Genomic DNA, 27,244 nt, shown 5'->3' with positions numbered 1-27,244 from the left:
GTCCCGAGAGTCCCACCGCCACTACAGTGTAGTTCGAGTGGTCCGACTGGGTCTGGACCCGTTAGGTCCCGAACGACGCCTGCTCCCCTTCGCTTGCGTCATGTTTGTTTATCGATGGATAAACCACGTTTTGCGTAAAACAGCGTCGCTGCGGTCCAAAGTCAGCTCCCGTTTCTCCAGAACCAGGGGGCGTGGCTGTAGTTAAACTACCCTGGACGAAAACAAAGCGCTCTTTTCAAACTGCTTGTGCGCGAGCGCGAGTGCGTGCGCGAGCGCGTGCGCGAGGGCGCCCAGACAATGCGGCGGCGCTCCCGCGTTCCACTGCTGCACACAATACAGTGACGCCAAGAGTCCCACATTACAAATGCAGCAATCCCCGAGAAGACCAAAGAACGAGAGTTCACTGATGTGTGCGAGACAGGGGTTTTCACCATGCATCAGTAACGTCTGCAATTTATAATTTATATAATCATCGTAATAGTGCGCTGAACACCATTTTGTTAAACTATAGCGACCCCTAACAACTAGGTCTATTGATTTATGAACTCCTCTCGGAAATATACTTGTTTCCCAATTGCAGTGAAGTTTTAATTGCAGTTTATTCTTAGTTGTTTAAAACTAACCCCAAGACGCATGATAAAAAAAACCCCTGCAGATCCAAACCAAACGTATATATTTTTTGGTCGACAAGGTTTTATTTATTTTAACACAACGGTACAGAGAAATAATTTCAATCACATCCGAAGGATCATTGTAACATTGGACTTTTACAATGCTTTAACCACTTTGAGGGATCATTACAACATTTCACAACGAAGCCTCAACACTGGTATTCACAACTTTGAGGGATCATTGTGCAAGGCCAAAAAGAAAATAACAAACACCCAACAGGGCTCGAGATTGATTTCCTCTGCCAGAATTCACAGCAGTGGTCCCATTTTAGTACATCAGAGGCAGGAGGCTGGTGTCCTATCTCGGGTCCAGTGTCTCCAGCTCTGCTTTGGGCCACATTGCTGTGGCTGACCCGTGGATGAGAGGAACGTGCATGATACTGAACAATTTAGAAACGGTGTAACAGGAAACACCGCCACACCCTCCAGGAGAAACCAACACCATATAAACACCTGTGTTTAGAGGAACTGTTCGCATCATGTACCGGTTTGTCTGTAGAATATGAATGACCCTGTTGTGGAACGAGACAATGAGGGAACTTAAATCCGTATACGTTTCTCTGGGGATCTGAGGTAAATGTCCAGTTGAAACAGTTCCTGAAAGTTGTTCAGTTGAAACAGTAATAGGGTTTTTTATCAACAGCAATGATGCAATGTCAGTTGCATAAGTACTGTGGCTGTCAGTAAAGACTGACAGTTTGCGTGATCTATATTTACAATTGTCAATTGATTCAGACTGACAAGGTTATGAATATGATGTTTTTGTGTGGTGTGGTGTGTGTGTGTGTGTTGGGGGTGGGGGTGGTCAAAATGTTGCTGGTGCAAATTCAGACATTGTTCTTACAACCCAAAGACCTAGAATAGCTCCCGAACATCCAAGACTGGATGTAACATTTGAAGATGGCACCAAATGACCTCATTGCCATCTGTGTTGGCTTTTTAATCTTAATCCATTTGAGATCGCTGGATGTTTTATTTAGTTTAGATGAACCCATTTATGAGTCTGAGGTGATTAACTAGTTGAGATACGTGGGCAGACAGATGTGAGAGAGCTTTACCATTTCCCCGTGCAGGATGGTGAAGTTTAGAGTTGAGATTAGAGTTCAGACCTATCATTATAGATTGGGTGGAAGGTTGAAATTAGGATTAGATATCGCAATTAGATGTTCACAATGCATGTTCTGTGTGTGTGTGTGTGTGTGTGTGTGTGTGTGTGTGTGTGTGTGTGTGTGTGTGTGTGTGTGTGTGTGTGAAAGAAGAGAAAGAGTGGGAGAAAGAGAGAAACTTGGCACAGCTATTTTGATGAAACATTTATTGAAATTATTTAATCCTTGATCCTTGAAAACATGTTAGTTATCCATCATAACCTAAAAAAGAGAAAGAAAATTTAAAAAAATATTTAAAGACTCAGTAAACTTAAATGTGTATTTTGAATCTAAAGTAGTTTCATTTGAATACATGTGTGTCAGATTCTATGCCAGTAGAATTATTACTATTACTAATTACTATTATTATCCATTTTTACTATAGAAACATTATATGAGAAAATTGAATATACATTCATTAAATAGCAGCAAACCTTTATCAAATACTGCACTTCAGGGATCAGTGATACTGTTTACAAAAACCACTACACACAGCACTACAGTTAATATAAATATGGCAAAATCTCTTAAGAATCTTATGGTGTGCATTCATGAATGAGACTAGGTGTGGTGAATATGGTTAAGTAATGCGCCGGTGACATTCTGGGACTCTTTTTTGAATAGTCATATTCTATAAGTAGATTAGTGATGTTCTAGAATTCTCTGTGTGGTTGTACAGTGTAGGTGCGTTACCCCATCGATCCAGTCGTTAAACGCGGACACACGTGTGAAGACGGTGGGCTTCTTCACGTAGTTGCAGCCAAGGCCTGAGACAAAGCTGGCGATGCCGTGGACCTCCCACACGCCCTCGGTGCTCTTACAGTTCAGAGGGCCGCCGGAGTCACCCTGCAGGACAGATACATTACACCACCACTGTTATAGCACAACGAGAGTCACCCTACAGGACAGATACATTACACCACCACTGTTATAGCACAATGAGAGTCACCCTGCAGGACAGATACGTTACACCACCACTGCTATAGCACAACGAGAGTCACCCTGCAGGACAGATATGTTACACCACCACTGTTACAACACAACCAGAGTCACCCTGCAGGACAGATACGTTACACCACCAGTGTTACAGCACAACCATACCGGTAATTAGAATATTATATTAACATATTATATCTAAAATGCTACACCACTCCTGTTACAACACAACCATACCGGTAATTAGAATATTATATTAACATATTATATCTAAAACGTTACACCACGACTGTTACAACACAACCATACCGGTAATTAGAATATTATATTAACATATTATATCTAAAACGTTACACCACGACTGTTACAGCAGAACCAAAACATTAATTCTAACATTATATGAATTTATCAAATACGGTACAACAGCACTGTTTCAATAGAGCCATACCGTTAATTACAGTGTGATATTAAGTAACAATAATAAGGCAGTAATGTCACTCACGTTACATCCACCCACAACGCCATCTCCGCCCGCACACACCATGGTGGGCCTCAGAGCGGGACCCCACCAGTCAAACTTGGTGCAGGTGGCGTGGTCCACCACAGGCATGAGGGCCTGCTGGAGCTTGTCAGCAATGGGGCCCCCGGCTGGAAAACGATACGTTTGCACTCAGCAATACATCATACACACTATAAAACCTTCAACTTTGGCACACTTAACGATATTAGCCACACACACAACTACACACACGTCTACATCTTTGTATAATAATACAGGCCGATCCATGGTTAGCCAATTGGAAAACACACAGACTTACTGGAGATCCTGCCCCAGCCGGTGATGTAACAGGGGTAGTCGTTGGGGAGGACGGAGTCAGCAGGGGGCAAACAGCCGAGCTGAACCGTCTCGCTCAGAGTCACATGCTCCGACAGCTTAATCAGAGCAACGTCATTCCTAACCACATCACCACAGAGACATGATTTACAGTAACAGAATTGTCCTCTGACGAACTGGTCAGTGTTTCATTTTTCTTTGTAATTATTCAAGAACTCATTATTTCAATTATTGTAGTTGTAGTAAGTTTACAGTGTCTAAGTAACCATATTAACTGCAAGTGTCGTGTGCAGCGTTCACAGAGGTTGGCTGTATCGTACGGACTTGTATGGTGTGTAGCACAGAACTGCAGCGCTTGCAGTTCGGTTCTCACCCCATGGCCACAAAGATGGGGTTCCACTTCTCATGCACGATGATCTTCTCAGGAGAGAGGGCCATGGAGCCGGGTTCCTCCTCCACCAGGTTATACTTCCCCACGTACACGCGGTAGGTGCGCGTTTTACTGGGAAAAGTCGGATGGACATAACATCGGTGAATATATTAAAACTTCCAATATATCGATCTACCATTATAAGAGTAACACCGTCAGTGTAACCTGTGTAACCACAATGAGTGTAACCTGGCTTGGTGCCAGCGTGTAACTTATTTGTTAGGATGGTAAACAGTGGGTTCATGTACTCGATGCAGTGGGCGGCCGTCATCACCCAGTTGGTGGCGATCAGGGATCCTCCACAGGTGTGTCTCCACTCAGCGTCACGCAGGTACTGCAGAGAGATCTGTGGGGCGGAGTCAAAGACACTGATACAGGGCCAATCAGAAACAGCTGTATTAAATCACTACTCTATGCCAACAGTGAAAGACTACAGGGTGTAGAACGAAAGAGCTGAGAGGCAGAGATGGAGAAAAACGGAGATGGGAGGGGGCAAAGAAGAGATGGGATGGGGTGGACGGGGGCACCGACCTGCCAGGGCCAGCTGTGGGGGCGGGCGTCCACTCCGTTGACCACGCGGGTGGCGAGGGGCTCGATGGGGGGAACCCCGCACCCCAGGGCTGGAGGACACACAGCAGGAGACGTACATCACCACACTGGCCTCCCATATACAACTGACCATAGGAATTTGAGGTAACTCTGACAAGACTTAATACTGTGGTGTAAAAGCATAATAAAAGCCCTCATTTCATAATAAAAGCCCTAAATTCTAATGCACTTTAAAGTGTAGCTGAGCAAGGTGTTGTGCTGTAGTACTGAACCGAAGCAGCACGTTGGTGGTGTGAACAACGTCCACAGACATGTATAAAGGTGCTGGAAAGTCTTACCGCTGGCGATGAGCACCGACACCAAAACGAACGGCAGCATATTGACTTGATTGAAATGACACCGCGTGCAAAGCCGAAGTATAAATCTCTCCGTCCCAAAACGTCACTGACCATGGTCACACCCAGTGAATCAAAAAAATGAAATCATAGATCATCCATTGGATGAAGGAAATTAAAGTAGCAACCACCCCTTGTGATTCAAATGCCTTATCTGCACCTGGGCAGCTGGTTTCCAGGAACTTATTCTCATGGCCTTCACAAACACACACTCACACACACACATTTCTTTATATATAGGTATGCAGTATTTGAATTACATTAATTTGAAATACGTATGTAATTATAGTTTGAGAGTTTTGTCATTAGTATTTGATTGTAATGATGAAATCAAACTTTAGAATATAATAAGCAGAAAATGTAAGGTGGCAGTAGGTCTGTTAGAGGGCTGGATTCCTCTCCTTCCCTTATGGTGCCGGCATTAAGAAGCAAAAGTAAACACAATAACATTTTATTTATACACTTTTCTGTTATAACAAGATTAATACATGATCAACATTCAGTGCTTTTAATTTTGTGTTTATTTGGTTAATATTATCAACTATCAAATATAATAATGCATCAATTATCAATAGCCTATTATTATTCAAGCAAACAGTCTTCTTGATTGTTTATGCCGCTCTTACTTGTAAATCCTCCCTCTTTGTAAGTCGCCTTGTTACAATTGCAGAATCCAGCTCCTGAGTCAGATACTGGCTCTGAGTTTTGGGGAGGACTGAAGTGTCTGCATGCAAATCAAAAAGTTTTTGAATATTCAAGCTAGGTGTGGATATTGTACCAGTCCGCCCTAACTGAATTATCTGGCTCTAACTGACTTTCTGCATGAGTGTCTTTATTTTATTTTATTTTTTTAAAGAAGTGTGTTATATCACCTTTTCTCTTAATTTTTGGAAAGAACTATAGAGCAAGAAAGTGTCACTACGAAGGGATTTCTGCATTAGCCATGTAGCTAGTTAGCTAATTAGCTGGCTAGTTACATGAAGCTAGCTATAAAGAACTTCATATGCAACACATTCTCAAAATAGCTAACCTAGATGACTACATGTTGCCAACTCCTCACTAAGGAAAGTAACTATTGGCTGTCTTAAAGGTTAAAGTTGCTAAATGACCCCTTTAAAGGAGTAGCCAGAGAAGTCTGAATACTCACTAAATATAGCGACAAAGTGGCTAAGTTGTCAATACTGGTGCTGCTTTGTCTCCATTCGCATAAATGATGTGTCTCACACCTCCACTTGTTTGGCTACAGTTTTTGAATAAGTATTTCTAAATTGTATTTAATACATTTCAATGGATGTCTGATGGTCTGTGGCTGAATGTGTGCACAAGAAAAGTGGTTGATAAGCTGTTTATATTTCTTATCGGTGTGTTATTCTAGGCAGCTGTTTTGGGCATGTTCACCTGTAGTTTAATCTTGTTTTAATTTTCACATACACCAGGGCTCTCAAGTTTTGGATTCATGTCAGAGTGTGACAGTTGTTGACGGGGGTGGCGAACGTTAATGCGTGTGTCACACGCTCAATGCGTGAGACTTGAGAGCCCTGGTGTATGTGTCAAATAAACTTTGATTTGAAAATACCTAAAGAGCTATTTTCTGGCTGTTGGCTTTTAATGATCTAGAAGCACTTTTGTTCAGCGGACCGAGTTAATGCCATATTACATTAGTTAGTTCTTGGGTGGTTTCACTTGTGACAGCCTGAGCAAAAACAAGGTCTCTGGACGTCATTCCTTTCTGTTTCCAAATCTACAGTCTGGGGACATTCAGAAATGTCCCAATTAAACTATGGCACATTAAAATGAGGCCTTCAAACCAGCTCATCAGACCTGATCATCGAGGGGGATGAGATATTTTTGTGATGTAACACCTGTTGCATCAGTACTGACTGACTGCTTGCATAATTAGTATTTACAGTCATCAACAAATTCAGACTGACATGGCAATAAATAGGATGGGATGATCCAGTTAGTAATGTGTGTGTGTGTGTGTGTGTGTGTGTGTGTGTGTGTGTGTGTGTGTGTTTTATTCTCTTTACCAGGATAGAGTATGCCCATTATCAAAGAAAGGTTCAAATTTTCTACTGGCAACATTATTGTTCTCTGTATCCAAAAATAGAATCAAAAGATTCACACGGTCCCATGTCCTTACAGGGAGAAAAGACAGGGCAGATACTTTGCAAGTATTTTCTCAGAGCTTAAACTTAAAAACTGAGCCTATAGTTAAAGTACTTAACTATAGTCATGCTCTGGTAGGGAACTGGGCTTGTGACCAGAGGGTTGTGGGATTCATTCCCATCTAGACCATGACTGATGTGCCTTGAGCAAGGCTCTTAACCCCAACTGCCCACCACGCACCGGGGCTAGGGCTGCCCCACCACTCTGACAACATGTGTACCACAGCCCCCTATTGATCACTAGTGTGTGTGTGTGTGTGTGTGTGTGTGTGTGTGTGTGTGTGTGTGTGTGTGTGTGTGTGTGTGTGTGTGTGTGTGTGTGTGTGTTCTCACTGCACAATTGGGTAAATGCGGAGGACAAATTCCAATTGGGGTATAAATCACAATTGGCAAATATTGGCAACTTAACTCTCTTAACTCAACTTATCTCTGACTTTGTCTCACCAAGATTATAGTTGGGATTAAGGTCAGGATTAAGGTTAGGATTAAGGTCAGGATTAAGGTCAGGACTGTGGTGTTCCTAAGAGTCACTGACAGCTGTGTGATTCTCTGAGATGTAATTCTGGCTGGTGTTAGTACAGATCCACATCAATTCAGCTCTGAACTCTGAACTGTGACAGGTTCTCTGTCAGTGGTATATCATGCATATTGTGCTTCATCAGCCAGTCATAACTGAATCCATATATCACGTAGGTGATGATTCAGTGATCCAGTCGTAACTGAACCCAAATATCACGTAGGTGATGATTCAGTGATCCAGTCGTAACTGAACCCAAATATCATCAATGGTTCAGTGATGTTATCATTTGAAAATTTGGACAAACATTGTTTTATAAGAGATGTAACAGATCAGATAGGAGAGCTACATAGACTGCATGTTTGTTAGCTTTTTAATAAATTTATTTAGGGCTAGCTAAATAATTAAAGCTGATTATGCTTGTGTGTGTGTGTGTGTGTGTGTGTGTGTGTGTGTGTGTGTGTGAGTGTGTGTGTATTAAAAGGGAGAGAGGCAGAATTTGATAGAAACATTTATTAAGATGAATTAATTCTTCTTTAGTTATCCATCATAACCTGAAAATGACAAAAAGATTACACTTTATTAACTATATTATATATAGTTATTATATAAATAATTATTATATTAATAGCAGCATTATAGAAGCCATTACTAGCTATATTTATAACATCAGAATATCATCTAAAAATCACAAAAGTATCTGAAACAGTCTGCTGTGAATCTGCTACACTGCTTAAGATACAAAGTAAAATTTGTTGATCCAGTTCTCACCTGGTCGATCCAGTCGTTGAAGGCGGACACGCGTGTGAAGACGGTGGGCTTCTTCACGTAGTTGCAGCCAAGGCCTGAGACAAAGCTGGTGATGCCGTGGACCTCCCACACGCCCTCGGTGTTCTTACAGTTCAGAGGGCCGCCGGAGTCACCCTGCAGGACAGATACGTTACACCACCACTGTTATAGCACAACGAGAGTCACCCTGCAGGACAGATATGTTACACCACCACTGTTACAACACAACCAGAGTCACCCTGCAGGACAGATACATTACACCACCACTGTTACAACACAACCAGAGTCACCCTGCAGGACAGATACGTTACACCACCAGTGTTACAGCACAACAAGAGTCACCCTGCAGGACAGATATGTTACACCACCACTGTTACAACACAACCAGAGTCACCCTGCAGGACAGATATGTTACACCACCACTGTTACAACACAACCACAGTCACCCTGCAGGACAGATATGTTACACCACCACTGTTACAACACAACCAGAGTCACCCTGCAGGACAGATATGTTACACCACCACTGTTATAGCACAACGAGAGTCACCCTGCAGGACAGATACATTACACCACCACTGTTACAACACAACCACAGTCATCCTGCAGGACAGAAACGTTACACCACCACTGTTACAGCACAACGAGTCACCCTGCAGGACAGATATGTTACACCACCACTGTTACAGCACAACGAGAGTCACCCTGCAGAAGAGAAACGTTACACCACCACTGCTATAGCACAACCAGAGTCACCCGGCAGGACAGACACGTTACACCATCACTGTTACAGCACAACCATACCGGTAATTAGAATATTATATTAACATATAATATCTAAAACGTTACACCATCACTGCACAACCATACCGGTAATTATAATATTATTTTAACATAATTGTGACGCCGGGAGCGTAGCGAAGGATGAGACACAGAACCTCCGAATTCAGCAGACGTCACGTTTAATGTGATACAAATATTGCGCAATACAGCGCACGTTTAACCTAAACAGACACGGCAACGTGTAGACATTAGACAACGACGAGCACAAGACACTGCGCGAACGCACATTAAATAGACAGACCACATCAACCCCACGTGATGACGAGACGAGCCACAGGTGAGACGGATAATGACAAGACGCACCCGCACCCACGGAGCTACACTGACGCAGACGAGTAGACACAGACAACGTTAACACACGCCCCAAAACGAAGGGTTCGGGGACCGTAGCGTGACAATAATGAATACATTACAACAGCACTGTAACCACAGAACTATACCATTAATTATAATATTATATTAATATATCTAATATGTTACAAGGCACTGACATGTTGTACTTACACGATGGGATCAAAGTATTAATCCATTAATGGATCAATGCTTTGTTACAAATGCTTATTTCATATTACTCTATACACTATAACAGAGGTGGTGTAATGTAGAATTAATATGGATTTATTAATTAACACTGCAGATACCCTAAGGAAAAGTTATACTTTATCCATAAAATCACAATATAAATCTCATCTTAATTCACATTGCGTCCACAATTACTCCACTACCAATGGCAGCATAAGGGCCTATTGCAGCTACACACACACATAGGCCCTGTGTCCATGAAGCTAATCAGTACAGACAGCAGTGTGCAATGACCCATAGGGCTGAGCAGTGTCACTTACGTTACATCCACCCACAACGCCATCTCCACCCGCACACACAAGGATGGGCCTCAGAGCGGGACCCCACCAGTCGGACTGGGTGCAGGTGGCGTGGTCCACCACAGGCATGAGGGCCTGCTGGAGCTTGTCAGCAATGGGGCCCCCGGCTGGAAGACACCACAGCTTTATAGACCTTTATAGACACGACCTCTGAATGAGGGGATACTGCTGAAACACTACAGTACGCACTGTTACGTCAACAGATGTGGTGATAGAGTAGACTTAATGTGTGCAACAAGCTGTAATTTTACACACACACACACACACACACACACACACACACACACACACACACACACACACACACACACACACACACACACACACACATGAAAACACTTTTACAGTCACATTTTTTTCTGATCAAAGCATATAATCATACATTCTTACATACATGCACACACACACAGACTTACTGGAGATCCTGCCCCAGCCGGTGATGTAACAGGGGTAGTCGTTGGGGAGGACGGAGTCAGCAGGGGGCAAACAGGCGAGCTGAACCGTCTCGCTCAGAGTCACATGCTCCGACAGCTTAATCAGAGCGACGTCATTCCTAACCACATCGGCACGGAGACATGAGCAGGAAATGCTTTGTGTTGTCATGTTTTGTTTACATAAACAGAATGTTTGCATTATGTGTAAGATGCCGACACTCTGCCCTCTCACGTTCCTAGAACTGCTCAAGAACCCCAATAAAGAGCAGAACAAACACAGAACAAAGACTGACTGACCAGTTGTTCAACTAACTGTGTTATTTGTCCTTACACTTGAGCCGTAGATAAAGGAAGAGTGGTAAAATGGTGGAACTGGTACAAAGGAAGAACAACACACGTACCAGAGCATTGTGGGTAACTACATGAACTCTATGTACTGCATAAGACATTTTTACAGAGGGCTGCTATCATGACATTTGAGGTCATTTTCAGAAGGTTTTCCGTAACTTGCAGTTTATTCATGGCTGAGGTATCTTTCTCACCCAAAGGCGGCAAAGATGGGGTTGAACTTCTCATGCACGATGATCTTCTCAGGAGAGAGGGCCATGGAGCCGGGTTCCTCCTCCACCAGGTTGTACTTCCCCACGTACACGCGGTAGGTCTGCTTGTTACTGTATACAGGAAGTGTGGTGAGCACATGCAACCTCTGCACATATGGAAATGCAAGACCCGGTTTGCTGACCATATTACCATCCTTGAATCCCTGAAAGGCACTGCATGAATATATTTTTTCTATCTAATTATTAATATCATTGTTATTATTGTTACATCAATATATCGATGCATCAGTATAAAAGTTTCAGGATGACCAGAGCGTCAGAGCTGAACTTGACCTGCGTTGAGCACATAACACGTCCATGAGAAAAAACCACCACGTACTTGATGCAGTGGGCGGCCGTCATCACCCAGTTGGTGGCGATCAGGGATCCTCCGCAGGTGTGTCTCCACTCCGCATCACGCAGGTACTGCAGAGAGATCTGTGGGGGCGGCAAAACACACGTCAGCGCGATTAAAAGGACCAGCTGGGCTGCGTGGGCAGGACATACGCTGGGTCAGAGAGACGAAGGGCAAGAGGACGGGTAGAACGAGGGAGGAAAAGACAGGAAAAGAGGCATGATGGAGAGAAACAGAGACAGGAGGAGACAGAAGTGGTGGGCGGGCGGGGGGGGGCACCGACCTGCCAGGGCCAGCTGTGGGGGCGGGCGTCCACTCCGTTGACCACGCGGGTGGCGAGGGGCTCGATGGGGGGAACCCCGCACCCCAGCGCTGGAGGACACACAGCAGGGGACGTACATCACCACACTGACCACCCATATACAACTGACTATAGGAATTTGAGGTAACTCTGACAAGACTTAATACTGTGGTGTAAAAGCATAATAAAAGCCCTTATTTCATAATAAAAGCCCTTATTTCATAATAAAAATCCTGTTCTAATGCACTATAAAGTGTAACAGAGCAAGGTGTTGTGCTGTAGTTCTTCTGATGCTGATGTCTGAGAACATGAAGAGATTCTTACCACTAGCGATGATCACTGACACCAAAACGAACGGCAACATGTTGACTTGCTTGACACCTGGTTACAAAAGTCGAACTATAAATCTCTCTTGGCTACACCCAGGGTATCGGAAAATTATATCACTGATCAGCCATTGGATGAAAGAAATTTAAGTAGTTTCCACCCCCTATGAGTCAAACACCTTATCAGCTCCTGGGCAGCTGGTTTCCAGGAATATATTCACAGATTCATGCACACAAATACACACACACACACACACACACACACACACACACACACACACACACACACACACACACAGAGAGCTGCTGTGAGTTAGCACATGTACATCAATATAACACTAAATGTTATAAATGTATTCTTAGCGATTTGTCATGCTAGTCACCAGCCTTTGTGTATGATCATGGACTCACTGTGGTGTCACGTCCTTCTGTGTTGTTAATTTACATCATTCCTTTAAAAATGATTGTTCCTTAGATTGATATTTTGTAACTGGAAGCTGAAACTTTTTTTTGTAACTTTTTTCTCTATGAGAACTTTCCTAGATTGTACATTCCCTTGCAGGCCTGCGTAGCCAAGATAGAGCCGAGCAGTGCAGACTCTTTTGCCAAATAAACCAGAGCAGAGGACCAAAATACCAATATTTTTAATCAATAATAGAGCAAACGGTATTCAAGAACTAACTGAATACTGACGAGGGAAAGCAACACCTGCAGCCTTGGCACACTGCGACCACCGTGACCTGCCAATGTACAAGCACAAACTCACATTTGCCAAACCTGTGGTCAGGACTGTACAGACGTGTTCTAAGAAAGCTTAAAGACGAACTCCAGGTCTGCCTGAAATACCCTAATTACAGTAGGCCTATATTTAAATTTAAAAAATGTAATACAGTACCAAAATGAATTTTGTTAATGTTAACCTCGAGACAAGACTGCTGATGTATTAACAGTAGCAAGAACTATCTGTGTCTGTATCTTGCTGACAAGAAAGAAGGGTACTTTAATCTGCATATTTCAACAGGAAAATACCGCAGCCGTTACAATACACAGAACAACAGCAAAGGACATAACAGACAGCCCTGAGGAACCCCAAAAATCAGAACAAGGATGAACTTGCTGGGCCCATTTTCTCATAAATTCCCTGATCCAAATCAACAAGATACTACTAACATTAATTGTTTAGAGGCACTTAATAGAAGGTGAGGCTGTAATGTATTAAAAGGAGGACTAATCAACCAGTGGAAAGGAATGAGGGTCAACTCCTATTCTACTGGATCGTCCTGTGTCAGTGCTTTGATTTAAGGAAGGAGTTTACATATCTGGAAATGAATTTTCCTCTGGGGCCTGTGATCCCGTCCTTTGTGGTCACCCACACAAGTTGAGTTGATTTGTCATTTGCATCTACGTACAGGACATTCGTGCATTGGAATGCTTAGGGTGAGGCACGGGTGGTTATTCTGTAGCAGGACAGATCAATAAATAAACAGAAATAAAAAAATCTAGTAAATCTACATAATTATAATAGTCCCACAGCTCACTGTCTCACTGATTGGTAGATGGTGGTCTCACTGTCTCACTGACTGGTAGATGGTGGTCTCACTGTCTCACTGATTGGTAGATGGTGGTCTCACTGTCTCACTGACTGGTAGATGGTGGTCTCACTGTCTCACTGACTGGTAGATGGTGGTCTCACTGTCTCACTGACTGGTAGATGGTGGTCTCACTGTCTCACTGACTGGTAGATGGTGGTCTCTCCCTGTCACCGATGTTCCTTCTTCTTGAAGGCTGTGATGGCACATTGCAGCTGGTGGAGTGTCTCCTCGTAGACTCTCTGGCACTCTTGTGCCCACAAGTAGACTTCAGGGTACTAGAGGTCATTGGGTTCCAGGTGTACAAGGGCAGATGGAACCCCAGAATGCGCTCGAATAAGCTGAGCCCTGTTGTGGAGTGATGGGTGTACTCTGCCCCGGGGCAGGTAGGAACGTCACTTCTCCAGATGTTCGTAGGTGTAGATACGCAGGAACAACATGTGTATGGAGAGCAGGAAGCCCAGGTCAGGCCAGGACCCCGCGGTCAGCATCACTGCACTACAGGCAGTGGATTTATGACAAGTTTTGTTGTGTTTATTAGGTCACGGTAAGTTGGCAGGAGGTGGATGATATTATGGTCTGGCCAGACTTAAGGTGGAAAATAAAAGGGAACAGTGGCTCCTCCCATATTTTCAAAGAACATATCTTGAATTCTGTTTCATCTCATTGCACATGTAATATATTTCCCAATATCTGGCAAGAGTTGTGAGACATCACATCTGTTAAAAAGCAGGATTACTGTATATAAGGCTAGCAGATCTGGCAGGAATTCACACAGCTGCGGATGAGAAGTCTGGACCCGTCACGTACACTAGAGTGACTGTGATTGGACCAAACTCACAAGGTCATGAGGTCTCAGTGAATCAGCTATTATTTCATGAGTAGAAAGACTGAGCTTACATATCGTGTTGGTTGTCGAGTCATATCAAATCGTTTTTAATGTCACTTTGCACTTTCACAGGAGTAAGGTTAATAAACAAGTTACTGCTTACATTCTAGTGCATTCTCAAATTTAAAATATATACTGATATGCAAAAGTATAAAAGGATAGAAATAGTACAGACAATTACATACACATGAGACATGTTGAACTAGGTGAGACAGGACAACATGAGACATGTTGAACTAGGTGAGACAGGACAACATGAGACATGTTGAACTAGGTGAGACAGGACAACATGAGACATGTTGAACTAGGTGAGACAGGACAACATGAGACATGTTGAACTAGGTGAGACAGGACAACATGAGACATGTTGAACTAGGTGAGACAGGATAACATGAGACATGTTGAACTAGGTGAGACAGGACAACATGAGACATGTTGAACTAGGTGAGACAGGACAACATGAGACATGTTGAACTAGGTGAGACAGGACAACATGAGACATGTTGAACTAGGCTTGTGTTCTACTCAGTGAACTTCCACTCACCTGTCAGGGGAAAGCCCTGAAGTTTGCAGATGACTACATCATCACTACATCACATACTGTCATCAGTCATAGCCAAGCTGGTGTTGTCTGCGTCCCAGTAAGCAATTGATCAGCCTGTCCTGTGGAGCAGAGAGAAAAATCTTATACTAAGTGACCGTGGAAAAAACCGTGGAGAAAACAGTGGAGTTGATCGTTGACTTTAGGAAGAGTTCTTCACCTCCACCGTCCTAAACCCTGGCAGACATGGAGTCTCTGGGACCTACAATTACAATTACAAAACGTCTATATAAATATGTGTATGTATGAATGTCTTTATAAAGATGTATATGTATGAATGTCTTCATAAAGATGTGTATGTATTAATGTCTTCATAAAGATGTGTATGTATTAATGTCTTTATAAAGATGTGTATGTATTAATGTCTATATAAAGATGTATAAGTATGCATTTCTATATAAATAAGATTTTATATGAATGTCTATATAAAGATGTGTATATATGAATGTCTTGGAATGGATATTTGTGTGAATGCAAATTCCACCATGTACTGCAAACTTTGGTCACCAAAGATAAATTTCTCATATGTGCCAATATATTTGGCCGGTGAACCCAATTCTGACTGAGATTGAAGGGTTATAGTTGAACAACCGCATGCTATACACTGTACAGTGTAAACATTGAGAGTTTTCAATTGGAAGACCCGTCTGTGTTATATTCTGTACCTAATAACCAGCCCATTGATAAGTTATGTGATAATTAAAGAGGCGTAGAGAATGCACAGGCCATAAGAAACGTATGGGGGCATCTCATCAGCATGTAATAAGCCATGACGTAACTCCTCTGTTATTGTAAACAACTCCTCCCCATGACGCGAGACTGCTGCTGGTTTCCATGGCGACGTGGTCAGGAATGACACGGCTCTTATTAAGCTGTGAGCCCATGTGACTCTGACAGTCTCAATCACAGCAGCCCACAAACAAACTCCCATATGAGTAAACACACTCGATCAGTAATGCCTTATTCTGATTCTGATATGGAGATGGTACTCAACATATCTTAATGGATCAAATATCACATAGATTAGTTACAGTCACTTTACTGGCCATTTGCATATTTTACATTCAAAGTCCTTTTTATGACTTTGATAAGTGCGACATAAAAGAAGACTTTTGAAACACTATTAGATATAGTTTTACATTTCAGGCAGTGACTTTCATATTTAGATTTCAACAGTTTGATTTAAAATGTTAATTCCCCACTCTTAGCATATGATAATTACTAATTGTTCTGGTCAGCATTTCTTTGAAGGGTTTTTCTCCATATATAACTCAATGTTAAGGAACTTAGATGCAAAGTGGATACTCGTATCTCTGAGACAACCCTTACTGCAAATAAGGGTCCTGAAACCGTTTGAAATGCGTTTGCCATTTTGCAGTGGGATTCTGAAATGGGATTCTGAAGGTTTGAGGACAGACACTGGATCCATAAAGCACATTTAGATCAAAACCCCCAGAACCCTCAAAACTGACCTGTTACAGCTCACAAAATTTCTTAGCCAAAAAATGTCTTCCCTTAAAGGTGTAGCAAATATGCTCCAGAAAGAGTGAAGGAACGCGAAGGTGAGCTCACGCCTGTGAGTCTACCTACTGTATAACACAAGGTTTGAGGGACAGTGGAATAGAGAGTTGATGTGACCGCTAAAGCATTCTCTGTTAGAACAGAGATGGTACTGAGTTTTACGAGCCTACCAGAACTGGACTTGGTGTGTTCTGGTGTGTTGGGTGTTCTGGTGTATTTGGTGTTTTCTGGTGTGTTGGGTGTTTTCTGGTGTGTTCTGGTCTGCTGGGTGTTCTGGTGTGTTGGGTGTTCTGGTGTGTTCTGGTATCTTCTGGTCTGCTGGGTGTTCTGGTGTGTTGGGTGTTCTGGTGTGTTCTGGTGTATTTGGTGTTTTCTGGTGTGTTGGGTGTTTTTTGGTGTGTTCTGGTGTATTTGGTATCTTCTGGTCTGCTGAGGACACTGCACACCTGTACTACTAAATTATTTTAGGTCTCTATTTGCTTTGTTTTTTAATGAATCATTTTCATGATCATGTGAATCATTTTTATGAATCATGATCTCATAAAGTCTAAATGTACCTAGACATCAAACTCACCAAAGGCGGCAGCTTGATTTGGTGAACTTCCCATGACGCTTCAGAAGCCTGTCGAGCTTCAACGTACATCTGCTCTGCACGCTAGGACAGTACAGACAAGACAACTGCAGAACGAGGTCACCCTTAATATGCACAGCGTGACGAGAAGCTGAGGATTCTAGCTTGTGTGTTTTGGCGACCTCTTCAGGTGGTTTCATGTACATGCATGGGGAGAGCGTTATGTTCCATTTTGTCTGCACTAGCCCCAGTTTTACAATAAAACTGCAAGCATGGACGTTCTGGGACTAAATTGCATTATGGGAGCGTATTAAGTTGGCTCCCTTACATTAAGATTTCAGTCATTAAGAGTCATTAACAGTTCAACAATGATTAATTCAGCTAATTAAAACAGCAATTCCCGTCTATATCAAAATCCCAGAGAGCTGCAGGTGTAATGTGAAGAACATTAGTACCTACAGCCTGATATCATTTACATACAGCCTTGCAGTCATGTCTGATGGATGCTGATGAGTGCTACTCATGTGTTATTGATCTGCCCATCATGTTATGAAACAGCGTCTATTAAACTTTAATTACTTCTTAAAGGTTGGGGCTTTTTTCAGCAGACAACTGCTCCAACAGCCCTTACACCTCTGTTTGTGTTTTGTCAAATGGCAACAACAGAGACGGTTCATCCCTGTCATGGTGGGCAAACCCAGAGAGGGAGTCCCAGAAGCTGCGTCTCTGAAACATCACAATTCCTGGCTGTATCGTGAGTCGTGGGACTGAAGCTTGGGTTCATTTATTTGCGCTGAGCTTTGGCTGAATCTCTGAGCTGACACCAACCAATCACCAACTCTCTTTCCAGCACATGACGTTTCACAAAACAGCCACGTTTCTTGGTACTCCTTCTGGAAACTTCCAAGGTCAATCAAGAGGTCAATCAAACATGAGGCATAAAGCATCAGGTGCTTTGCATTTTAAAGTGCGGTGGCAACGAGAACGATGGTCGACACAGCTCTTCTCGGGAAACTCAAATCTAGGTTCACAGCCCTGCAATACAACACAATACTACCAGCCTTTAACCAGCAGACCCAAACCCAAGACCCCCTGTTTCTCCTGCAGAGAACCCACAGAACCGACCCGGCAAGTCTAAATTTGTTGAAAGCGGTTCTAAAATCACGAATCATGAACCATTAAATTATAAGACTTTGCATTGTTGCAGAATTGCATTGCCCTATGTTAAAAATGAATTCACACACCAACAAATTGTAAATGGGGAAACATGGCATTTAAAATGAGCTCTGTGTGAATGCACAACGTCATTACACTGAGCATCTGTTCTGGCATGTTGACGAAAGAGTAGCTCAGGCAAAATGATTCATGAGAGAGTGATAAAAGCACAGAGATTTCCCTTTAACCCTAGCAGTCTGTTTTCCACATCACCTCTCTGCAGATTCGGCCACTGGCCGCGTGATCCCGACACTCGGCTGGTTCACGTGACCTGCTGCATGCAGTTTCCTGCACAGCCACTCTTATGAGAAGCAGGTGGAGGGGAACCGCGTTGTGGCATCGGCGGTCAGGACTGTGGCTGTGACTGACTGGAGCAAGAACCTTCTCACTCAGTTCCTCTCAGTATACACACGTACTAAAGAAGAAATTATATATATATATATATATATAATATATATATAGTATATATATTATATATAGTCCTGTCCATGTCTTCTGTCCTTTCCGGATCCGTTCCCCAGGCAGTCCTGTCCATGTCAAAGTCAAATTTATTTATATAGCGCTTTTCACAACACACGTTGTCACAAAGCAGCTTTACAATCGTATGGGTCCAGATCCCTAATGAGCAAGACAAAGGAGACAGTGGCGAGGAAAAACTCCCTATTATCTGTTGTTGTTCGTTGTCCTGTCTGTCCCCCGTCTGTCACGCCTCTCTTGTTATTCGTCTCCAGCCTTGTCGTGTTTGATTCCCCTGCAGTCAGTGTTTAACTTTAAAACGTCTGTTCCCTTGTCGGTTGTTTCTTGTAAGTAGTCCAAGTTTGTCTGTGCCTCTAGAACTAAAATGTTATATGCACACGCACAGAGGCGGTCTTTGTATAGAGGCGTTGCTAGGCAACTGCCTTGGGCCCCTCCCACTGCAGCCCACTGTAGGGGCCCCCTGACTAGCTAACTTATTTCTCGCATATTAATGTTGATGGGCCCCCTAGCTAAATTCGCCTTGAGCCCCCAAATTGCTAAGTCCGCCACTGCACACGCACACACACTCTGACTTTTTTTAAATTCTTTTTTGGCAGGGGCAACTGGAAACATGGTACAAATGTACAGAGGACAGGACAAGAAGTTGCCATTGGTCAGTTAACATCTGAGTACGTAAATGGCTGTCTGTACAGCTAAAAAGTATATATCTAATAAACTGGCAACTTTTTAAAAGTGTATTTTTACAAACTGATAAACATCTAGGAACCCATGGACAACCAATTGTGTAATGTTCATTTGATATACTTGCTATTTAAAAAAATTTCACATCCCCTGATAACAGCCTTGTTATTTTAGTGATGTTGACTTGCTGTCTATCTGTCTAAGTCCCGCCTCCTCTCCTGAATGCCTCCTCTTGATTGGCTCAACAGACTCACTGCTAAGCTCCTTTGTAAAGTACTTAGTAAAAGTTCAAGGTCTTCCCAGTCGGAGTAGGACTGTCTAAAACAAACGGGGGAACATGTTACGTTATTGTGTCCATGAGACGATAGGCTGTTCTGAGACCTGTCCAGCATTTAATTACATTTAATTACATTTAATTTGGACTTTAGCCAAAATGTAATTGGACCAACTGACTGCACTTACAATGTCTCCAGCACTACTCTGTCTTTGCAAAGTGAGTCACTTTGTGGCATCACTAATACAATCAAAGTTTTCCAGCTCTAGTGTTAATAATTGAGGAGCTCCACGGCGCTAGGGGGCGATGTTGAGGGGAGTGAACACACTAAACCAACCCGAGTAACACACACCAGGAAGACGAGGAGCTGAGATGTTCAGTCTTCTACCAGGATGAACTCCTGAACTGTTTCAGCTCATTCTATCACCTAAAAAAAAAAACAGTTTTTCACGCACATAGAGCGCAGACATTAGAAAGAAAACTTGAACGCGAAGCGACCAAGTTGTAGACTTTACTCATTTCGTATTTTTGTAACTAAAGTGTAGTTCAAAGGTCGCAGTAATTTGGACAGTAATGTGTTGGTGTCTTCTCACACTGAGACCAGCGGACCAGACGAGCTTCACATCACACTGTGTAGCGCCCACTAACATCACCACTGAACATTTGGTAAGACAATTCATCGGTTTGATGTTCAATCAGTTCATATTTATGTGCTACGTGACTTTTCTTGCAGTGGTTTGTTCCTTCTGTTTATTAACGCAACAGCCTTGGATAATTGATGAAGGTATCAGTTGTTGAAGATGTTCAGATGTTCCTGGATGAGGTGTGACTACCTCCACTCGTGGTTTTTTAACCTCCCGGTGTCTTTCCTCAGTGTTGTGCGGCTCTAACACTCTTCCCCTCACACACATACTAGTTACCAAGCGTTCCTCCCTGGGACGAGCCGTGATCATAACACACACACTCCCCCCGTTTCAGTGCCTGAAGAGCAGATGGTGAGCGATGCCCCTGTTTCGCCAGCCCGACTCCAGAGAGGAGATGGGCGGTCAGAAGAGGAGGGCTCGTAAGCGCGAGTGCAGCGAGGAAGAGGAAGACGAGCCTTCCTCGCTGGTCCGACTGTGCCTCCTCAGCATGGCGGAGAATATGAAGGACCTTTGGGTGCAGGACTATGTGCAGAATTACATGGATCAGTACTTCTTCAGATACGTCATGGGCCCTTTCAGCCTGCTGCGTAGGTATCTCTGGGTGTGGTGACTTGGTGTGACCCTGCTGTTTTTCACACTTTCACACAGTGTACTCATCGACTGTTTCCATATATCTGTACTTCTTTCCACATTGTTTTCTTGGTGTTTCTTGCCTTTCTTTGCCGTTCATCCTCAGATTTTTCCATTCAGCTGTTTTTCTATGTTGTGTTCTTTCACTCTGGGTCTCTTGTAGCTCCAAACCTCTTGTCTTTGTTTCGCGTTCACCTCATAACTCTGTGAGCCTCTCTGTGGTGGGCCCGCCGGTGTCCCGCTAGGCCTGTAATCCCTCCTCTCTCCTGTGTGTGGCGCTGTGTAGCCAGCGAGCTGCTGGAGGAGCTGCTTTGTGTGCTGGCGCGGCGGAACCTGCTGTCACGCGCCGCGCTCCACCTGCTGCTGCTGCCACAACTGCAACACCTGTCGCTCGCACGCTCCTGCTGCCTGGTCACCGCCAACCTCTGCAGCCTCGTGGGAGCCCGCTGCCAGGTTACACACACACACACACACGTAATAGAAGCTTGTGGGCTCTGAGAAGCATCAGGTAGAATCTTTTAAAACAGCACAATTAAATTTCTTCAGCCCAACACTACTTACATTTACATTTATGGTATTTGACAGACGCCCGTATCCAGAGCCCATATTTTTATCTCATTTTTATACAAGTGAGCAATTGTGGGTTAAGGGCCTTGCTCAAGGGCACCTCAGTCATGGCCTCAGGTCTGGGAATCGAACCTGCGACCCTCCGGTCACAAGACCAGTTCCCTAACCACCAGGCCATTACTGCCCAGGCCACTTGTATTGTGTCAAAGACAAACAATAACAATACATGCATAAAAATGTTAATGATATTCTCTCTCTCTCTCTCTCTCTCTCTCTCTCTCTCTCTCTCTCTCTCTCTCTCTCCCCCCACGGTTCTCTCCCCCCCCCAGTCTCTGAGGTCTCTGAATCTGAGCGGTGCTCTGAACGTGTCCTCGGCCGCCCTGTGCAGCCTGCTGGGTAACCTCCCCACCCTGCGCTCGCTCTGCCTGGCCGGAACGCTGTCGGACCGCACGGTCATGCTGACTGTGGCGTGGAAGTGCCCCGTGCTGGAGCACCTGGACGTGTCCCGCTGCCCCCACCTCTCCCCGGCCGCCCTGCTGCCCCTGCCCCACCGGGGGCAGCAGGGCGGCGGGCTGAAGCGCCTCACCAGCCTGCTGGCCCTGGACGTGGGGCTGGGCGAGGGCGAGGGGGAGGGCGCGGCCTCGGGAGCCTTCCTCCTCCTCGGCTTGCCCAGTCTGCGACGGCTCGCCCTGGACGGCGCGGGCCGGGCGTGCGAGCTGATCCGGAACAGGGCGTTTGGGCTGACGGAGGGATTCAGCGCGCAGGAGGGCGTGCCCGGGCTGGGAGAGCTGTGGTCCGAGAGGGTCCGGGCCGGAGACAGGGACGCGGAGACGGGGGAAAGGTCGGACGGAGAGGAGAGCGTGCCTTTGGAGGAAATCGCAGACGGATGGTTGCGTTTAGATGATAGCGACCTAAAGACGGAGGAGGAGGGGGGCAGGGACGGGAAGACGGTCTGCGGACGGAGGGCTGGGGCAGGCGAGAGTACTGCCAGAGGAGGAGGAGGAGGAGTATTTGGCGACGAAGGGGAGGGGATTAAGTTGCGTCTTCGAGAGATCGACGGCGTTTCTCTCCCCAACCTGGATGCCGTCACACAGCTCTGCCCAGACCTTTGCTCCATATCGCTGAACTGCCACAGAGAGGATGACGAGGGCGAGGAAGGCCCGGGGCAGGCGGAGGTTTTGACGCGAGGCCTGGCCGCGTCGGGGGGCCAGCTGCGCTGTCTGTCCCTGCAGTTCCCCGGCGGTCTCTCGGAGCTGGTGCCCGCCCTGCAGGCCGCCGGCTCCCAACTGCACTCCCTCTCGCTGGAGGGCGTCCGAGCAGACGGACACCTGGCCTTCCTGGAGCTCCTGCGGGCCTGCCCCAAACTCGCCACGCTCACCGTTCACGTAGACCCTCCCAGGTCCAACCAGGAAGAGGAAGTGGACGATGAAGGCGAAGACGACCCAGGGTTTCCACGCCTGCCACACCTGTGCGCTTTAACGATGAAGTAAGAGATGTTCAGTCCGAAAGCTTTTCTTTTTTTCGTTATTCTGAGGTATCTGGTTTGGGTTTTCTATCATAAAAGCTGTTATCGTATACCTGTATATATATTTAACTGTTTCACTATGGTCTTTTTGCCTCTCTGTGATGTGCGATATGTTTTATATGCGATATTAACTAAGAACGTGTTCTTGACAGTTTCTCCTTGGACGAGAGGCAGCTGAGGCCGGTTCTGTGTTGGAGGTCCCTGAAGGGGGCGCTGCGGGCCTTGCTGAGAGGCGCTCCGCACCTCCACACCCTGTCTCTGACCGCCGCCCCCTGTCCGCTGGACCCCGTGTTCCAGCAGGTCCTGGATCGCCGTGGCGACTCGCACGAGGCCCCGCTGCAGTGCCTGAGACGCGTCAGCCTGAGGCGCTCCGACGTCACCATGGCGGGCATGGTGCGACTGGTGAACTCCTGCTATCGCCTGTCCACGCTGGACGTGAGCGGCTGCTGGTCTATGACGCTGAGCAATATCAAGAAATTACAGAACAGGGCCAGCAGGAGGCGCCATAAGTTAAAGATCATCTGGACGTGAATCAACAATATTCTTACTACACTTAAATATAAAAAATAAATGAGGATTCTCAATATAGCTGCAGTCATTTATCTGACATAATCTAAAGTCCTTTTTAAACGTACTAACAGCTACTTTTATAGGTTATTTGTAGTCATGAAGTAAAGCACATTGTCACCTTTTACGAATGTGTAAATCTTTTTACAGTTTTCAGACAGGCAGAAGTGCTCATATTGTTTACATTTCCTTGAACCTGGTTTAAAATAAAAGGCCTTAAAATGTCCGTGTAGTTTGTAGTTTATTTTCTGCTCAGAGCAGTGTGGGCTTTTCACTTTAATGATCACTTTACATTACTCAACACTACTGTCAATATTCTGTCTAATTAGACTACCTGAGTCAAATGGATATTACATTTGGGGAGCATGAACAGGTTTGGTGTTGACTTTCCTTGTTTCTTTTTTGTTACTTGTTTCTTTTTTAACTTTTTTTTGTAACATGCAGTTCTCTTGGTTTATTTACACAATGATAGGCTTACGCAAAGACCCTGAATACGTGACTAGTCCACTTGTCGTGCTGTCTGATAAACACATCAGGGTTTTTCAGGAGGTACTTTTTAAGGTTTTCAAGCTATAAAATGCCTGCTGATTTGCTCAAGGTCGTCACGTGCATCGTGTTTGCTTTATATTCAGGGTGGTCGAGGTGCAGAGTAACTTCTCACCGTCCAGGAAAGCTGCTCGTATTCAGACTCTGCAGAACAGGTGAGATCGGCTCGAGTATTTCCTAACAATAGTTCCACACTTCTCTCTGTACTTCTGGGGCCTTTTGTCTGTGTTTTCTTATCCTTGTGGTGTGAGGTCAGGGTCACTGGCTGGTCCATTCTGACCCGTGGATCTCATCCCGAGGTGTGAACCCTCTCACCTTCCAGATCCAAGCACTGCGCGGTTCAGCTCATCTGATCTTGCTGATGGGCCGTGTGTAGCCCCGAATCAGACAGTTCAGCTCGAGAACAATACTGAACCGCACAGAGCTGCCGGCATAGCCGAGCCGATTAACCGTCGCTGTTGACACTTGACCTTCTCTATATTTCTCGATATTCCCCCCTGCCTAGACGAAGCCATGAACGCCCTCCCGCTGTACGCGCTCACGCTGGTGCTGGCGCTGTCGTCCGCCGATGCGGCCTTGCGGGTGTACGGCCTGCGGGCCAGCGGCCTGAAGGGCGACCCCGCCCCTAACCCCCCCGACCCGTACGTCAAGGTGTGGTGCGGCCCTGCTTTCGGCGGCATGACCGAGTTCCATAAGGACACCAGCAACCCGACATGGGGAGCCAGCTTCTACTTCCCAGACTGCAGGGCTGGCGACCACCTCCAGTTCGAAGTGTGGGACAAGGACCTGAACTTTGACGACAAGCTGGGCACCTGTAACATCGCTGCTCAGCCAGGCCTTCACCAGAGCATGGCCTGCCCACTGCAGCACGGCACTCTGTACTACAGCTATGAGCTCTAAGTAACTCTGTTCAAATGAGACTACCGACTGTAGTGTGTTTCCCAATGACTTCAAGAGCAATAAAAAGTGATCTATAAACACCGTTTCATTTTTAAACTGCAAAAAGTATTTTAATAGTGGACGTGCTGTTTAAAACCCTTTTCCATCGAGTAAATGTAATTCTGTTACAATTGATGTTACAATGTTACAATTCATTAATCATTTATTTCTCATTAATTAGTGAATTGTAACATTTTTCAGTGAGCAAAACTAATTAAATTCATATATGAAAGTTCTATGATCTGTTTGATCTTGTTTCCATTGTTGCACAATGTTTCCATGTGGCAACGTACCATAATGTACCCTTTTAAAAAATAAAACACTTTTTTAATATGTTGGTGTAATAATGTTAGAGGGTTCAGTCAGGCACTGTATGAGTAATCTAAACACATGCTGGTACAAGCTGTATGTCTGCCATATACCCACGGCATGAATATGTATACAAGGCGTGTGTGTATATATATATATATATATATATATATATATATATATATATATATATATATATATATACACACACTGTATATGCGGTTCTTCAAGCTCGTGGAAGTCACACAAAATATTAAATATGGCTCTAATAGCACCACAATGTCATTCACCAGTGTTATTAAGCATATATGAAGTGAATTATTTGTTTGATTTTCACCTTACTTTCTGTGGGCAACAAAACTTTTGTCTTGCCAAAATCTGACCTTTCTGTGTTCATTAAATGATCAATATTTCTGCAGTAAAGCGAATTTATTTTCGTAAATTAAATCTCATTTGGGAGGGTTTCAGCTTTCATATGAGTAATTTCTAAAACCAATCGATGAATTTAAAGTCAGGTTATAACCTTTTGTTTCCACAACATGGATAAGCGACAGAACTTATGTCAGGGACTGTATATATATATTAGGGGTGGGCATAGATACATTTTTAAAATCTAGATTAACCTCACTGAAATCTTGAAATTAATCTAGATTAATCTAGATTAAAATGGCTCATTCAGAATATGCGTGCTACCCAAGTAATAACTAAAAGTCAGTCTTTGACAGTGGCGGACTTAGCAATTTGGGGGCTCAAGGCGAATTTAGCTAGGGGGCCCATCAACATTAATATGCAAGAAATAAGTTAGCTAGTCAGGGGGCCCCTACAGTGGGCTGCAGTGGGAGGGGCCCAAGGCAATTGCCTAGCAATGCCTCTATGCAAGGACCGCCTCTAGTCTTTGAGATAGGGTTTCTTAATACAGAGGGTGCATTAGACCAGGGGCTCATCTCCTGTTTCCAAAATGCATCAATGACTGCTTGAGGAAGCTGTTCTACTTTGATACTTGAAGAAAAAAAAAACATGCTCAAAAAAAATGTACTGTACTCGTGTTCAACGCTTTATTCAGTTAAACATGAAAATAGTACTGTATGCCTACATACTTTAAGAAGGCATATTCAGTCAAACATGAATTTGTAAGCCTACATACTGTACATTAAAAGGGGTTGATAACATGTTTATTCAGCTAAACATGAGATTTGAAATGTAAGTACATTTAGTACATTTAACCTGTTTTCAGCGACTCTTCCCCTGGGCTGCATCAGTGCTTGACCAGCGTCAGCAGCATTAGCAAACGGGTGCTTTGCGTTTAAAGACTGGTAGAACTCCTACAATAAACTAATTCCGCGTTGCATAAGGTGCAAACAAACTTTGGTCTTGTCAATGTCTCCATTAGGAAACTTCTTAAAAATGAATTTTCCATGAAGCAAACCTGGCGACTTCGTGACTGCATCCATGTAAACACACGTACGATTTGTAATTCACAGGTTTAAAACTCGTTCTCTTCCCTACTGTGCAATTTGGTTAAGAA

The 27,244-nt window shown here is 44.3% G+C and overlaps 4 protein-coding genes across 6 annotated transcripts; 2 read left to right on the top strand and 2 right to left on the bottom strand.

Annotated features, from left to right (window-relative positions):
- Nucleotides 1–2,000: 2,000 nt before the first annotated feature.
- LOC143509694 (chymotrypsin-C-like) lies at nucleotides 2,001–5,114 on the bottom strand. The gene is made up of 8 exons (XM_076998531.1): nucleotides 4,905–5,114; nucleotides 4,549–4,637; nucleotides 4,266–4,363; nucleotides 3,961–4,089; nucleotides 3,571–3,707; nucleotides 3,255–3,400; nucleotides 2,510–2,662; nucleotides 2,001–2,038 (listed from the first exon to the last, which is right to left on the bottom strand). Exons 1-8 carry the CDS (start codon nucleotides 4,942–4,944, stop codon nucleotides 2,021–2,023), a joined length of 810 nt encoding a protein of 269 aa, XP_076854646.1. The 5' UTR covers nucleotides 4,945–5,114; the 3' UTR covers nucleotides 2,001–2,020.
- Nucleotides 5,115–8,144: 3,030 nt separating this feature from the next.
- On the bottom strand, nucleotides 8,145–12,244 carry LOC143509693 (chymotrypsin-C-like). The gene is made up of 8 exons (XM_076998529.1): nucleotides 12,173–12,244; nucleotides 11,831–11,919; nucleotides 11,533–11,630; nucleotides 11,136–11,264; nucleotides 10,576–10,712; nucleotides 10,121–10,266; nucleotides 8,418–8,570; nucleotides 8,145–8,200 (listed from the first exon to the last, which is right to left on the bottom strand). Exons 1-8 carry the CDS (start codon nucleotides 12,210–12,212, stop codon nucleotides 8,183–8,185), a joined length of 810 nt encoding a protein of 269 aa, XP_076854644.1. The 5' UTR covers nucleotides 12,213–12,244; the 3' UTR covers nucleotides 8,145–8,182.
- Nucleotides 12,245–20,337: 8,093 nt separating this feature from the next.
- On the top strand, nucleotides 20,338–24,151 carry LOC143510033 (uncharacterized). Of its 2 annotated transcripts, XM_076999001.1 has the most exons (5): nucleotides 20,338–20,658; nucleotides 20,971–21,223; nucleotides 21,553–21,719; nucleotides 22,163–23,319; nucleotides 23,511–24,151. In XM_076999001.1, the coding sequence occupies exons 2-5, from the start codon at nucleotides 20,995–20,997 to the stop codon at nucleotides 23,887–23,889; spliced, it is 1,932 nt and encodes a 643-aa protein (XP_076855116.1). In that variant the 5' UTR covers nucleotides 20,338–20,658; nucleotides 20,971–20,994; the 3' UTR covers nucleotides 23,890–24,151. The 2 variants fall into 2 exon arrangements, with proteins under 2 accessions (XP_076855116.1, XP_076855117.1); XM_076999002.1 differs by lacking the exons at nucleotides 20,338–20,658; nucleotides 21,553–21,719 and having other exon boundaries at nucleotides 21,016–21,223.
- A 141-nt stretch (nucleotides 24,152–24,292) lies between these two features.
- Nucleotides 24,293–25,820, top strand: LOC143510034 (perforin-1-like). 2 transcript variants are annotated; one of them, XM_076999005.1, is made up of 3 exons: nucleotides 24,293–24,474; nucleotides 24,558–24,626; nucleotides 24,977–25,820. In XM_076999005.1, the coding sequence occupies exon 3, from the start codon at nucleotides 24,985–24,987 to the stop codon at nucleotides 25,369–25,371; it is 387 nt and encodes a 128-aa protein (XP_076855120.1). In that variant the 5' UTR covers nucleotides 24,293–24,474; nucleotides 24,558–24,626; nucleotides 24,977–24,984; the 3' UTR covers nucleotides 25,372–25,820. The 2 variants fall into 2 exon arrangements, with proteins under 2 accessions (XP_076855120.1, XP_076855119.1); XM_076999004.1 differs by having other exon boundaries at nucleotides 24,293–24,626.
- Nucleotides 25,821–27,244: the final 1,424 nt, after the last annotated feature.

The sequence above is a fragment of the Brachyhypopomus gauderio genome, chromosome 3, assembly GCF_052324685.1.
Source record: "Brachyhypopomus gauderio isolate BG-103 chromosome 3, BGAUD_0.2, whole genome shotgun sequence".
In the NCBI taxonomy this organism is placed as follows: Eukaryota; Metazoa; Chordata; class Actinopteri; order Gymnotiformes; family Hypopomidae; genus Brachyhypopomus; species Brachyhypopomus gauderio.
This window is presented reverse-complemented; position numbering and strand designations above follow the sequence as displayed.